The sequence below is a fragment of the Ammospiza nelsoni genome, chromosome 4 (assembly GCF_027579445.1).
Source record: "Ammospiza nelsoni isolate bAmmNel1 chromosome 4, bAmmNel1.pri, whole genome shotgun sequence".
Classification (NCBI taxonomy): domain Eukaryota; kingdom Metazoa; phylum Chordata; class Aves; order Passeriformes; family Passerellidae; genus Ammospiza; species Ammospiza nelsoni.
In genome coordinates, this window is record NC_080636.1 from 49,748,054 (window position 1) to 49,764,356 (window position 16,303).

The 16,303-nt window shown below is 43.9% G+C and overlaps 1 protein-coding gene across 2 annotated transcripts in view; it reads left to right on the forward strand.

Moving 5' to 3' along the window:
* The first annotated feature begins 1,110 nt into the window (after positions 1-1,110).
* Positions 1,111-16,303, forward strand: part of RNF150 (ring finger protein 150) — a 71,291-nt gene continuing 56,098 nt past the window's right edge. For both annotated transcript variants that reach the window (XM_059471012.1, XM_059471013.1), the window contains exon 1: positions 1,111-1,768. In XM_059471012.1, coding sequence (XP_059326995.1) covers positions 1,303-1,768 — 466 coding nt within the window. In that variant the 5' untranslated portion in view covers positions 1,111-1,302. The remainder of the gene's footprint in view (positions 1,769-16,303) is intronic.

Genomic DNA, 16,303 nt, shown 5'->3' on the forward strand with positions numbered 1-16,303 from the left:
TGCCAGGAGCCCTTTGGGGGAGCCCCCTGTGCCAGGAGCCCTCTGACAGGACCCCTCTCTGGGGGAGCCCCCTGTGCCAGGAGCCCTTTGGGGGAGCCCCCTGTGCCAGGAGCCCTCTGACAGGACCCCTCTCTGGGGGAGCCCCCTGTGCCAGGAGCCCTTTGGAGGAGCCCCCTGTGCCAGGAGCCCTCTGACAGGACCCCCCTCTGGGGGAGCCCCCTGTGCCAGGAGCCCTTTGGGGGAGCCCCCTGTGCCAGGAGCCCTCTGACAGGAGCCCCCTGTGCCAGGAGCCCTTTGGGGGAGCCCCCTGTGCCAGGAGCCCTCTGACAGGACCCCCCTTTGGGGGAGCCCCCTGTGCCAGGAGCCCTCTGACAGGAGCCCCCTTTGCCAGGAGCCCTCTCTGACAGGAGCCACCTTTTCCAGGAGTTCTTCTGGAGGAGCCCCCTACGCCGGGAGCCCTTTGGAGGAGCCCCCTGTGCCAGGAGCCCCCTACGCCGGGAACCCCTCGACAGGAGCCCCTTCCGCCTGGAAACCCTTGTCCAGGAGCCCCTCTGGAGGAGCCCCCTTTGCCAGGAGCCCCCTTCGCCGGGAGCCCCCTCCGCCGGGAGCTCCTCCTGCAGGAGCCTTCTTTGCCAGGAGCTCACTCCGCCGGGAAACCCTCTGGAGGAGCCCCTCTGGCAGGAGCCCCCTCCGCCGGGAACCCTTTGCCAGGAGCCCCCTTTGGCAGGAGCCCCTCGGGCAGGAGCCCGTCTGGCGAGAGCCCTCTCCGCCGGGAGTCCCTCCGCGGGTCGGGCAGCGCAGCCCCTCTGCCCGGAGCCCCCACGGCCGGCAGGATCCCCTCCTGCAAGATCCCCTCCGGCAGGATCCCCTCCTGCAGGATCCCCTCCGCTCCGCCGGCCGCGGGGCCGGGCCGGGCCGGGGCGGCACCGGGAGCTGCGGCGCTCGCCGTGTGCGCGTCTGGAGCTCCCCCCGCGCCGCGCCGCCCCCTCCGCGCCGCGCCGTGCCGTGCCGTGCCGTGCCGTGCCGTGCCCGGCCGCGCTGCCAGCAGCGGGGGAGGCAGCGTGCGGGCAGGGCCGAGGAACGGAGCGAGGGAGGAGGAAGAGGGGACGGCAGAGGCGAGGCCAGCCCGAGGAAATCCAGCGGCCCCGACATGAATTAGGCTGCCAGGGCAGGGAGGGCCCCCTCCCCCGCTGGCGGGTCCGCTCGGCGCCGGGGGAGCAGCGCCGCCCGCTCGGAGCAGCGCACGCACACACGGAGCGGAGCGGGGCCGGCAGGGCGGGCGGGAGGGCGGGGGGCCGGCAGATGAGGATGGCAATGTCTGTGATCCAAGCGTGCCGCAGCCTGGCGCTCTCAACATGGCTGCTGTCCTTTTGTTTCGTGCATCTGCTGTGCCTGGACTTCACCGTGGCCGAGAAGGAGGAGTGGTACACGGCCTTCGTCAACATCACCTACGCCGACCCGGCGGGCGGCGGCGCCGAGCTCCGCAGCGAGAAGAGCGAGTGCGGGCGCTACGGCGAGCAGTCGCCCAAGCAGGACGCCCGCGGGCAGGTGGCCCTGTCCGCCTCGCCCGCCGACCGCTACGCCTGCGACCCCGGCACCCGCTTCAACGCCCCGGCGCCGGGCAAGAGCTGGGTGGCCCTGATCCCGCGGGGAAACTGCACCTACAAGGACAAGATCCGCCACGCCGCCGCCCAGAACGCCTCCGCCGTCGTCATCTATAACGTGGGCTCCAGCAACGCCAACGAGACCATCACCATGCCGCACGCAGGTGAGCCGGGCTGTGCCGAGGGCACGGAGCCCTTCTTGCAGCCCGCTGTGCCCTCCCGCATCCCTGCGGTGCGAGCTGCTGCGGGAAGGTGTTCTCGCACCTCCTGACAGGGAGCGGAATGGGCTCTGGGCATCGCTTGGTGCCCATCGTGGGGTCATGTCATCGTGCTGCCATGGCAAAGGATGGATGTGCTGGTAATGTATTCGCCGGTGCATCCAGGAGGGATGATGGAAAGTTTGGGACGTGCAAAGTTTGGGTGTAGCGGAGGAGTGGGCGCCGATCCCACCATGGGGCACCGGTGTGTCCTGAGAGTCCTGTGGCAGGATCCAGTGTGGTTGAGATTTCGGGAGAGGAGAAGTTGCAGTGATGTGGTGCAGGCTCATCAAGAGGTGCGGTGAAGTAGAGAACGCGGTGTCCACAGCCGTGGCTGCAACGATGTGAAAGCTGTGAGATCGAGTAGAAATGCCAAGTACCTGATTTGGTGAGAACGTGAGATGTGTTGTCCAGGACTGAGATGGGGAGAGTGTTTCCTCTCCCAGGTGAATGTTCTGGTGGAGTTTGTGCTTGCAAAGTCAGCACATGGGTGCCAAGGTTCCAACATGTGCTTGTCAACAAAACCCAGTCAAAATCCAGGCATTCCAAATAACCTAAAGCCCTTTTGTGGGCTTATGCCCACAAAAACACCCCCACTGTTTCCGTACCAGTGCTTGATCTGAAATAACGTCCTAGAAACTGTTCACCAGATTTCTATTTAGGGACAGTGTTTTCTGCCAGGGATCAGTTGTCTCTTACACCAGCTGCCTATGCCATGGAGATAAGATGCCGCCTATTGCGAAATCTCAGTGTGCTTTCCATGCAGTAACTAATCATGCCAGCTGTTTCATGCCAGCGGAGTCTTAGTAGAGTTGGAGTATATAGAAATACAGCAATGCTGCAAAACAGGATGTTATTCTAATGACATGTTACATTTCCACAGTAAACTAGCTAACTTGGATGTGCTGAAAAGCAATTTGTTGCCTAACCCTAGTGCTAGAACACTGCTGATGCAAAAGCAAAGATTTTGGAGCCTCTTGTGTCCAGCCTGTTTTGGAGATTAACCACTTGTATTGGGCAAATCAGTGTTTCTTTGGTAGGGTTGGTGAAAGATGGGGCTTTTTTGTGGTGTTTTCCTTTGGTTCTGTGAGTCAGGCAACTCATAACCTCTTGAGCTTCCTAAAACTATGTTTTATAACCTGCCCACGGTTTAGCAGCTGTTCAGATTGTACTTCTTGCTACTTTAAGTGTCACTGATTATATACTAAGAAGTATAAAGTAGTAGGAGCTTGGCATACTTATGCACCCTCACAGTAAAGCTCAAGCTGTTTTAAAACTTAGGATGCAGCATAGTTTATTATTCTCTAGTAAGTTTCTCCAAAACTGCCAACATGCTGGATTAATTAATGGTTTGCCTGTTTTTAAAGTATGCACTAAGCTCTTTTCCCACACAAATGGTGTTTTATTAAGAAATGGTGAGAGTAAAAAACGTGTGTAACCTTTTAGAATGTTAGAGCTTTGGTTTGTTTTAAAGTCTGAGATGAAGTAGGAAAGGAAACTTTCTTGCTGCGAGTGGCCTCAGATTTAAAAAATATGAACATAGTATCAATTGTCCTGGGAGCAGCTTCTTCTGTGTTCTATGATTCCACAGGATTTGTCCTGAGAATCCTTTTCGAGTACTGAATTGATGCTCAGCAGTGGGTTTGAAGGTTCCATTGATCCTCCAAGGTTATTGACTTCAGCACCAGTGGCTGAAATAAAAATAAACGTTCAGAAATCAACTTAGACTTGTGGGATATGATCAGTACTTTGCTCATAGATTTGATGAATTTGTCTTCCTTCTAAGGATTTTTGTTCAGGAGGTTGAATCGTGGTTGTTGGGCTTACCTTAGAGAAAGCCTATCCTCTGCACGTGGTCAGAACTAAAAGGAGTTTTAGGCCACAGGTCTGATGGAACAGAAGAAAAAACAATTATTCTTAGGTATTTAGCAATCTAGCAGGAATTCAGGACTTTCCCTCTGGTACCGCTGTTACTCTGGGACAGAGTGAATGGCCAGGCTGTGTAAAATTGTGGCTCCTGCGAGTTTCTAACGTGGAGCCTTTGACATTTATTTGTTTGTTCTCAGTCTAGATGACAGCACAAGATTCAAGGGAAAAATGAATCAGTTTCTTGGTTTCTGAGTTCAGCAGCATCTGCAGTGCTCTGCCCACGCGAAATCCTGGAGTGAGGAGAAGAAAATTCCATCCTGGAAAATACTTGGAGGCTGAGAGGGAAGGGTGAAATATGACCTAAAGAGCAATTTTAAAGTCAAAAGAAATACGATGTTACTTCCTTATTATTTTCCATTTCTCTCTCACAGATTTTTTTATTTGAGGTTTCATAGAAGCTTACGATCTCTTCCTATACAGAAAAGTGCATCCTGTTGCATAACAAAGTGGCTTCTGCCCTATGTTCTGGAGCTATGACATCTGCATTCACAGGGAAAGGGGAGCTCTGGGATTCTCCTGCTGGAATGTCCTTAGCTTGGATATCATCTGCTACAAATGGCATCTTTATTGTTATTGGCTTTATATGGCATAGGAGCTGTGAGTGTGACTTTGTTTGCATTTTCACTAAGTAACTCCAACCAGAGAAGGAAAAAAAAAAAGCATCTAGTATTTCTGAATGTCTATTTTAGGTGCTTTGCATTTCTTCTAGATCAACTTTCCTAGCAGGAAAGTACTCTGATAATATATAGGATGTTCTTTTTTTCTCCAGAAGAAATCCATGGTGTTGGCTGGAGTTTCTCACTGAAGTTTTTTCTTACTCAGACCAAATTAGCTGTTATCTAGGTTTGCATGAGGAGGGTATGGCCATCCCACTGCAGATTCACGTGTCCCTCCAACACGTGCTGCTCAACCTGGGAGCATTCAGCTCAATAGCAGTCTCTTCCTTTGCGCTCAGATTTTTGTTCCTTGATCAATGACTAGTTGTACCTTTTGCGTATTTTAAGATGTGTTGGTAATAGGCTGGGCTTTGGCCAGAGTGGTGAAGTATTGATTCACTGAAGATTCCATTGATCCTCCAAGGTTATTGACTTCAAAAGCAGTTGGATTTCTGCTTTGGTTATCTGCAGCATTTACATACAGTGGCATTCATACAAGTGCTGTCTCCAGATCTCTGCAGTAGGAAGTGACACAGCACGGAGAAAATCTTCCTCAGGAACAAAAGTGCATCCACATCCACACTAACTGCTGACTGGTAGTCTGGAGCAACTCCTTTTGCTATTTAGTCCTTAGGAGAATGGCTTGCTTTTGAGAAAGCAGAGGTTTGTCCTAGTCCCATCGATATTTTGTCTTTAGAATGGTATATCTTAGAATATACCATTTAGTTATTGGAATATTGTGGCAGTTTATGGCTTAGTGTAGCTCACTAATTGATGCAGATATATTTCTGTGCTGCCTCCCTTCACATCACAGAGGATGGGAACATTTTCAGCAGAAAGGGAGAGAAAACTAACTAGTTCAGTGTTGGCACTCTTAGGAGTCTTTTCCTGGTGAGAGAAGAGGACACTTTGTACTTTTCCCATGTAAGCAAGGGCCTAAAAGAGCCCGTTGTTGTGCAGCATTTGTCTGAAGGAGCTCCTGGTGCTTTGTTATGTGTTTCACTGAGTTTCCAGTGATGCCTGCCTCTGCACACCACCAGCCAGGCTGATGAAGGGTTAAGTCTTTATGAAGGGATAGCCCAACAGCTTCTCCACTTGCTGGTAGTTCCTGCATAGCTAACCTACACAGGAACAGCAGTCACTTCAAGACAAGCCCCACTTCTGCCCTTTCAGCTGCATTTGAGTAGCAGTCACTTGATGACTCCTTTGGTGCAGGAGGGAGTGAACAATGCAATCATTGACTCATAGAAATCAGATATGGAAAAGACTGAGTAGTCCATGAAATCTGCCACCTTACCAATGCAGGGCTGCTTCCCACAGTGTTACATCCACTGCCATCACAGTGCTTTCTTGCAAAGGAGAGGATTTTGTGCTGCTTCAGAAACAAACGCTGTCTGTGTAAGGAGAGCGGTTCTGAGGCAAGAGACACAAAGTGTACAAAGCTGTTAATTAGGAATGCCATACCTTGCAGTGATATTAAATTCACATCACTTCCACAGAGGCACAGCAACTAAAGGAGAAGGCTAAAAGCCAGCTGTATCCATTGTATGTCACAGGGGAGTTATATGGCAGTTGTGAAGAAGAAAGAAGTGGCAAAATGTTTCACAGCTGGTTGTGTGCAGACAGGTTTTGCTGTGCTGTGTCTTTATTCTGCAGTGGGATGTGATCCCAGGCTTTGTTCATGGCCAGTGCTCTCCTCATTTCACTCCTCAGCATTTTGGTTTCTCTGGAACAGAAATCTGGGTGGTTCAGCCTCAGGTCAGGCACTGCACAGCTTGACTGGGTCCTGAATGTGGATTAGCAGGGGTCAAGGATCCCTCAGAGTATCCTACCTTTCATTTGGATCTACTATCTCGTAATTCTCTTGAGAACTACAATTTCTCTTACCTGGAGAAGAAAACCCAAACCTCTTAGATGCAACCTTAACTTTAAAAATACACTGTATTAGATCTACCAGCTGTACATCTGCTATCTGATGCACTGGCCACACTAGTAGAGGTAATTCTTCAGCCAGATGAACATCTCTGAGTTGGGTTCTTACCAACTGCTGGGAACAATGTTTTTTAGTTCAAAAATGGATGGGGAAAGCACCTCTTCATTCACCAGTTCTAATGGACAGGTTGTGAATATTGTTTGCTTGTGAAACCTCAATACTATGCAGCTGTGTTTTACAGGAGAGGCCTATCAAGGGCATTCTTTACTTTCTGTCTCCTCTTCAATAAATTATTTGAAATAAACCTTAGAAAACTGAACTGAGGAGAAATGAAGGAGACAATGAAAAAATTTAACTGTTTTACTGCTGTTCCACACTGAAATATGAAAAGCTGGCATACTCTATTCTGTGCTACTTAAAGATAATAGCTTTTAAAAATAATTGTTTGTTTCTTTTCCCTCTCAAGAGTGGCCAATAAATAATGTCAATAAACTGAAGTGCTTGTTTATTTGCCTCTGACAGTATAATCATAGTGATATTCAATTATACTGCCAGACCTGAGAGTCTGTCAGAGTTTTGGTCTTGAATTTGATGTGTTTAACTGTGTTTATATACAGGATAGTCCTGCTGTAAATTGGAAAGGTATTTTCAGTTTGAGGCAAAATTAGAAGGAAAAAAAATTTTTCTTTTTATTTCTCAAACCCCAGAAACAGAAATTGCTGCTATGTAACTCCATAGAGTTCTGGCTTGAGAATGTCTTGTATATTTCTTAAACACAGATAGAAACATTGCATATGCACAGGAATGCAGTTGGGGTACATGGAACAGGGTGGGTGGCAAATGCTCCCTTGTGCTTAATAAGACCTGGCTTTTTACAAATAATTTGTATTCTGTGGTGTTGTGAGCCTTTATCATGAGAGAGGACCTCAGCAGTGGGGTGCTCCCTAACCAAGCAGGTTTTTTGTATGGTTTTCTGCCAAGACAGCCCTGCACTATTGACATATTTGTCTATGAGCCATCATCATTTGTCACAGAAATGAGTTTAATGATATAGGATTTTATTCTTCCTCATAATTTGTTTCAAATCTTAGCCTTCCTCCCTTCTTATGTGCTCTTTGGTTTGCTTCTTACTGTTCAAGTCTCTCCTTACAAGCCATCTCTTTTTTGCAAGTCATTGTAAGAATATCTCACCACATCCATGTTATTATATTATTAAGGGAATTAGACATCACATTAATCTCTGGCTTCCAGCTTTATAAATCACACATCACTAAATTGTGCTCCTCTATTTGCTGTTTCATTTTGCAGTCCTTGCCCAAAACCAATTTTTTTTTAGCATGGTCACTGTTATTTTTCATTGAATGTGCCTGACATTACACAGGCAGAGTATGGACACCCTAGCAGGTAATTTCATCTTTAATTAACACATATACCTAGCCTTAAGATTGCTGTAAGATGTGTCAGCATTAGTAGAATCTGTGTTGTGGGTTGCCTGGGTTCAGACCCAGCACAGTAAGCTCTATGCTTTTGTTGTTTTGGTTAAATTGACTTGTGGAGCACTGGAGAAGCTTTTGCACCTCATTGTTATTCACATAGTGGCAGAACATTTCCAGATCCTCAGGATCAGATCTCTGGGTGTCTAACAAGTTTCACTAGAAAAGATTTATTGCATTTTCCAATTATGCAAGGGTTCTCTATCAGTATCTGATAAAGATCTCTCCGGTTTTACATCCTGTGATGCTAGCTAAAATGTTCCTATTCTTCTTCCTTTGCCACTTTTCCATTTCAGTAGTTTCTGATAGAAGACAGAAATAATTTCTGCTTTTTCTTTGCCCTTTCAAAAACCCATGTCAGAGAATCTTAAATCTTTGGCCATATTTCTAGTACGTGTCTGTGTTTGTACTCAAAAATAAATCAGTCTTTAAAACAGGATGGTCTGATGCTGCAGACACATACATGATTGCCTCTTATACTTGCACAGAGATTGCTTTCCCCTCTTGTGCCTTTTTAAGCTTTTATTATGAGTTTATTGTCTCCTAGTTTTACCTGACATTATCATGTTCCTTGATGGAGGCAGCTTTTGTGAGATTCTGTAATCTCTGTGCCTGGTCTCTCACTGCTCTTCATGTGTCCCTGTGTTTGAAGTACCATCTGCTTGTGCATCAAATCCATACCTTTACTAAAGACTTCATCAAAATTTCTTATGCTGGAAAATGAGGAGCTGAGTAAAATGCATTATGTCTTTATTAATGCTGCCTTTGCCTTGCGTTATATTTCCTTCAATCCTATACCCCTTTATTTTCTACCTATTTTTTTCTCTCCTTTGGTTTGTTGGGGTTTTTTACATTATCATCCCTGCTTCCAGTAAATCTTTTCCTTGGACTTCTCACCCTTTTTTTTTCTTGCCTTCCTTTATCCATTCTGCACCTGTTTTTCATCTCTACTATTTTGATTTTTTTTTCCTTTCTGCCTGCTCCTTCCCAGGTTGACAGAAGGAGCCAAAGGCTATTTGCTTTGCATAAGCACTGGCGGTAAGAGGAAGCAGAGCAGGATTACTAAAGCCCTTTTGGTGGCTTTTCCTTTGCAGCTGGCTCTGGGTTTAAGGAGCATCTGCTGTCAGGTAGGCTCAGAGGAGAGGGACACCAGAAATCCTCAGAAGAGTGACAGGCATAGCACATTTGCTGCTGAACACCCCTGAGTCTTTTCCATTAATTCTTAAAAGATTAAATTATGGCCTCCTCTCTTTCGTGCTTTTATGGAAGAAGATTTAGTTTCCCTGCACACTGGATGCTGGAAAAACTGATGGGAACTGTTTCTTATCACAACTGTTTTTCTTCTGTAGTGAAATGGATTTTCAACAGAAAACTGTTTTGGAAAGTTTTTGCTCTTTGGAAAAGTCTTACAGGTCTGGTTTGAATAAAAATTTTCTTTCAGTAAATATTCTGTGTGGCTGAATTTCAGTTTCAGAAGCAGTTTAGTTTCTCTTTTCCTTTTTTTGATGATATATTACATTTTAATCAGCTTCTGCCAGCTTTAGATACTAGCCCCCTTCCAGAGCACAGACCTGACTTTTTCCTGACTGGCTTTTCTCTGGTAATCTGTGCATGAATCTCATCATCATCATCATCATCATCATCATCATCAGTATTATTTGAAGGTACTGACCTGAGGTTTGCAGATTTCAGCACTGTGTTAGATACACATGGCAGTGATACTCAGTGTGAGATTGCTCTCACAGAGCAGGGTGTAACAGGGATCTGTAGCTGCCCATGCAAGTGAAATAAATTCAGGCTTGTAGCATGAATTTCCTAAATGGTTGCCCATACCTTAATGTTATTTGCATGGGGCTTGATAGTCCCAAACCCTGGGGAAAATACCCCATTCTCTTTTCTCTACTGTATACCCAGGCAACCTTTCCCCCCCCTTTTTTTTTCTCCTGTCCTGGTCTAATGATCAGAACTTACTGAGGTGCAAGGTATGAGAGCCCACAGACAATTTTTAAAACAAAAATATGACTGCATAACTATTTATTTCCAAAATTATGGCTTCTAATGGTTGTTAGTGCAAGGAAATTTTTGATGCCAGAGAATTGGTGTTATCTGGTTTCTAAACATGCATGACATCACTTATTTCTGCAATAATTAAGAGCTTCATTCCCATTAACTAATTTATGTAACCATCTTTCTGCTATCAGACTTACAGAAAATGACAAAGCAAGCACTGAATTTTTAGTGGAAAATATCTCCTGTTGGGTACCTCGTACATTTGAAGTGTAGCATCTGTTCTTAGTTCTTGAGCAATGCTGTGTTGAATTAGCACAATGATTACTGTTGCCTTTCCATACTCTGGACACTCACCAGGATATTTTGGATATTTTTTGCCAATGCAAAGACAACTCTGCAAATTCCATCACAAAGCTGTTATCTTTGGCTCTCAGGAGCCAAATGTGCATTAGCCCACAAAACAGGAGGTACTGTGCATATGTAAAGCAATAGTATCCTTGTAGTAATGACAGCAGGGAGGCAATTTTGATGGGATCTTATCTGGACTAATACAGCAGCTCCTAAAATCTCTTCCTTGCAAATGAGACCAATACTTAAAAACCACTTCTCACATTAGTAAGCTAGTCATTTGGCTATCATCAGAATTGCTATATCAGAAGTTGGCTATATCAGAATTGGAGCCCATCCATGAGTGAATTATTGCAGGTTTGACTAATTTATAAATAAACCTGATGTCCATGCTGCTATCCAACAGTTCTCTCCATTGGTTGGCAAGAGTTTCAGGAGCTGAGAATGCATGAAGGCTTTATTCATAAAGTGCACGATATTCAGTCAACTTAAAAAAAAGTAATTCCAATTTCATTTTGGTTTCCATCTTTAATAATGGCAATGTCCCTGTCACTGAAATGGGTAACATTCACAGCATGTAAGCACCTCCAGGCTCTGGCAGTGAAGAGACTGGACCTTTTATTTCAGAAAGGATGCTGCTCTGTGCAGACTTGGTAGCATGAAAACTGAAAGAATGTATTAAGTTTTCAATAGGTGGGTGAATTTTAGGTCCACTTTTATAGCTACTTTGAAGAAGCACAATGGAATGTGACTGGAATGACTGGAAAAGTCACAGGAAGTTCATAGGAAAGAAAAACTTCTTTCACTATTTAAGGGTCTCCAAAGTTCCCATTTAATTTAATTATATTTTGCATGTTATGAAAAGAATTCCAGTAACTGTCCTGTAAATCCCAGCTCCCAAATCTTTCCTTTAGAAAAAGCATCCTGAGATTGCTGATTTCCACAAATGCACTTACCACTGATGCCACTGATTTGTAACCTCACTTCTGAAACCCTAGCCATGCTGAAGTCAATGGCAAAGCTTCCTAAGGATTTAATTGCCAAATAGTTAAATCAGGAAAATGAATACCTGAACTCGTTATATCTAGTTAAATCAGAAAAATTAATAACTGAACTCATTATATCTTCTGCTGCCCTGTTAATATTTAACACTTTGTCAAGTGCAGAAGAGCCACCAAGAACCATAATAGCAGGCTTTCAGCAGCATTGGCCATGAGGCATCAGCAGTCAGCATTTCATATGAATTGTACACATCTGTTGGATTCAAGCAGAACATCAGACAGCACCAGAGCTTCATTAAGATAATTCTGTAACTGCATAAAATGATGGGTCAGCCTGTGAGTGCCTTGGGCCTGTAAATATCAACATTCAACAAAGGGTCCATCTGGCCTCAAGTGAATGTATAAAGTGTGTAGTCATTGTTACATTTATGATAGTGGAAGAAGTTAATTTTCTTGCCTTTTGAAGAGCTTGAGAATAACAGGTCCTGTCTTATGTGTATTTCTGACAGTGGGCTTCAAAACATCATTTTTTCTGAAATCTCCTGAGAGCTGAAATTTGGTTCCTGCAGGGCTTATGGCTTTTGTGTGAAGTGAGAGGAATTGGGTGCTGTTAGAGCTGTGTTAGGAAGGGGCTGAGAGGCTTGGTGTGCAGGATGCACATCCCTGCTAGCCTGTCTCCAAGGGCAGGCACAGAGGATGCTGCCTGACCAAAGCCACAGCTGAGATAAAATCCCCAGAATCTCAGCAGGTACTGGCTGGATGCACTGCAAAAATACCTGCTCTAAATTTGGAGAGACAGAGAGAGCAATGTGGCTTTCACACCTTTCTTCACTAGCTGGTACACTAAGGAGGAATGGCAATGATGACAGCCTCATCACAAGGGGAGTGCTTCCGTGGTGGTTGTTAGGAGAATGCTCAAAATTAGCATTCACTGTCTCCATGAAGGATGGGATCTGTGCTGTATGCCATCCATCTAGGTACCACATGGATGTGGACAGTTGTCATAGAAATGGCTACAGAGACAGTGCCTATCCACATAAAGCCTAGCAGAGGTCACTTCTAAACTGCTCCTAACATCTGACTAAGTTAAGATGCCATTTATTTAATATGGGCTGAATTTGCTCCAGACTGAGGTTTATTAGTTATGAGATCTTGAAATACATGGCTGGTTGGTGATCTTTTTTTCCTTTTTTTCATAATTTTTCTAGAAATACTATTCTGCTGAAGAGAGCACAGTGTAGGCAATACCACATGGTGGTTTCAGTGCCTTCCTCCTGACGTGCATGTTGTGTTTTGAGTGATGCCATTCTGTTTTGAGAGCCTATGGGATTTTCAAAACCACCATGTTAATCTCATTTGGGTTCTCTAACATACTTCGGATCACTCTCTCTTTTTCGGAGCCTGATTGCAGGGTGCTGAATGACGTTTTGTGGTGCAAATGGGCTGTTTTCAGGTTTTCACTGCACCATCCTTTTGGAACTCTTTAACTGTTTAACCTCTCTGTAAGCCTTCAGCGTGCCATATTGCAGTGAAATTCTCTGCTAATCAAGGTTGTTGCTAATGAGAGAATCGATGTCTCTCATTCAGCAGAGGCACTGCTGTATCCTGAAGACATCCTGCCTTTTGATCTCCTTGATCCAGATTAATTGTGGGAGGCTAAATCCAGACAGAAATATCAAATGCACAGCAGTGCTTAACAGAAATGTTACAATTACATACAAGCAGGAGAAATCAAAGGAGGGATCCAGGGAGGTGATGGAGCATGGAAATAACAGGGTAGCTGAAGTTCATGGTTTCAGCTTCCAGTTCTGATCTGCTCGTCCATAGACACTGAGTCATCAGAGGCAGGAAAGTAAAGAAGGAGAGAGAACATAAGCTGTCATACAAGAACCAAGGTAAAAAAAATTACCTGCCTTTTACGTCCTCAAACTCATGGGCTGAATTTGTCTCTGATGCAATCCAAAGACAGAAATACATGAGCAACACCAATATTACCAGCAGAGGAAAATTTTCAATAGTTATGACTGGTGTTCCTCCCTGGGAGCCAGTGTGTGTTATGTTTGTTGTTGGGTTTTGTTAGGGTTTTTTGGGGGTTTTTTGTTTGTTTTGGTTTGGGTTTTTTTTTTTTTTTTTTTTTTTTTTTTCTTTGGTTTGCTTTGCTTTGGTTTGGTTTGCTTTGGTTTTTTTAAGGGGAGAGGAAACAGGCATGTGAAATAGCATGTAAGTATCTGAAACTGCATGATACAAGATCTGAGTTCAATATTCAGGGGATAACTAGAAGCTACCATTGAAGATTGGCTTAAAGCAAACCTTGCTTTGGAATCAACTTAAGTACATCCCTTGACATCTTCAGCTCTTTCTTGTCTACTAAAGCTTGCACATTTGGGGCAAGATTTAGTTTCTGAACATCTTCAATCTGAAATGTTTCATATAAAGCTCTTGTTTCAAGTCATTTAAATAGCTATGAAATTCACATTCATACTCTGAACCTTCTGGCTGCAGTGCATGTTCAGATAATGACATTTCAGTAGGGAAATATAGCCTTTGCCCTATCTATTGCAGATAGATCCAGCATGGAAAACTCTTATAATCAGCAGGTACTGTAAAAAGATCTGCATGGGTATTCATTTGTGACTTAAAAAGAAAGAATCTAATTAGGAATGTACTGTGGTATCAGCATTATGTTAAGTGCTTTTGTTTTCATCATCCTCAAAGCATGCCTAAATCTCAGAGAGAAATGGGGAAAACCATATTATCAACCATACAAAATCAGTCACAGCTGTACAAAATGTAGTGTGGGCAAAAACATACCTTTTGGTGAAGCCTGAAAATGCTGACAGGTAACTCTGACAAAAGCTTTGTTTTATAGATGTGAACACGTGGAACACACACTGAGCATCAGCAGAGCATTGTGAATTTGCCTGAGAAGCATGTGCTTAGATAGAGGAATGTATTTCTGACTGAAGAGGAATTTAGTTCTGAATTTATTTTAGCATTGCCATGTTCTTGTCAAAGTACAGAGGAAGGACTCTGCCTGTTTAAACAGATTTGGGCCCATTTGTGCATATCACTCCCATGTAGGCGTAAATATCTTTATTTAGGGGTAGATGGCATGAATCTTTTGCCTGTGGGCACAGATGTGTCTGTGTGTTTTTATTCACATTCATGTATCTCATAAAATGCTAACCTCCTCCAGGGAGGCCAGCTACAGCAGGTAACCCACACCTGGTATCAAACTCACAGAGGGGCAAGGATGTAGGGATCCCATGTCATTATTTGGCCAAGAATGATCTGCATAGACAAAACCAGCCCTATGTTTGATCTGCACGTGGCATGGTGATGGCACTTTTGCTGGTTTGCTTTGCAATTCGTTTCAATTGCAGTTCTGCAGGACATGGGGAAAAACAAAAATCTAGAGCTATTAAAAAAGTTAGAAAGTTCTAAGAAACCCCTCTTCTGTGTGCTTCTCTGATTCGGGGGGATTCAGGAGAGAGGTAGGGAAAACAAATTGTCTCAGCCAACCTGAGTCCTTAACCTTTCAGGTATTATAACGCAAGTAAAATGTGTTGTTCTGAAATGTGAGTAAAATGTGTTGTTTTGAAATGTAAATGGAATGTTTGACACAGGCAACTCATAATGCAATCCTGCAGCTTGTACATGCACAGGTGTAACAGAGTGGGGACAGGAATTTGCCTTCTATTTGTCAGCTTTTCAGAATGCTGAAAGCAAGAGATTCCATCTGGAGAAGAGTTTCTAAGTTTCTGAGATAAAAAGGAGATTAATGTTGTTCCTGTATTGTTCCAACTGCTTGATCAGAAATGAGTCAGAGAGTGATCTCCGTGTTCTTCTCCTTCTGGATATGTGTAGTCCCATATTTCAGATCTGAAATTAAAAATCCTGTTAGGAGTGTTCAGATCCTTAGGTAAAAGCTTTAACTAAAGAGACAAGGTTCCTTGTAGGAAAATGAGAGATCAGTTTTACAGTGCAGGCCCTCATGCTGAAAATACCCATGCAGGCATGTACTGGATGTAATTAACTTGTTTATCTATTTATAGTTTACTCAGGGTGTGTTTGTGCCCAGATGGTGCTCCTTAAATTTCACTGGGCTGTGTGTATGAGCAGCAGTTCACACTAAAGATCACAGTGCAGAACAGGAGGCCAGGTAGCAAACAAATATACTTAATTAAATAGACATTCGCAATTAATTAATACAATACTTATGACTTTTTTATGGTGCCTCTCTGCAAGAAGGATTTGTAACTTTCAAAATTGCTAGTAATTACTATCTTGTTTTTGTTTTGGATAGTTTTCTTTCCAAGGATAAATAAATAACACTCAGTTTTGAGAATGGAGAAATATCCAAAAAGGGTGGAGTAGCCAAACCTTACAGTGTGCCAGGAGTGGATTCCAGCCTACTACTGGATTATTCCTAACCCTACAGCACCTTCCTTCTCCAAACTTCCTATTTGATAGTTTGGGTTCCATATGTTCACTCTTTTCATATGCTTGAGCTCCTACCTACCACCAAGACTGATTTGCTTTCTTTTCCAGCAAGACTGAAATTTTCCTCCATTTTCAACTGAGGTCTATTTGTATTCACTTCTTTCATAAGGTACTCTTGTAATTATTTAATTTTTAAAATGTTATCATTTTCATATACATTCTGAAATTCTGCTTTAATCTACCAATTTGTAGTTTTGTAAATTAAGAAAAAAAAAAAAAAGAAAAACGTGCCTGTAAAGGGAAATAATCCAGGCAATGACATTAAGCATGCTTACACCAAACTGTAGTTGGACCAAATGTCTTTCCCCATGTTCCTCCCCTCCTACTGAAATGATAGATTTCATGTTAAATACAATATTTGAATAAAACATATTTTTGGGTTTTTTTTTAACATCCCCAGCCACTGAAAGTTGTTTGATCCGCTGATGCCCTGATCCTTGTACAATGTATCTGGTACAGGCTGAAAGTACAGGAGGTTTTTGGTTTGGTTTTGTTTTGTTTTTCTCTGCAGCATGTGTCAGGAAACTGGCTTCCCTTGTTCTGTTTGTTACTTTAAAAGCATTTGAAAA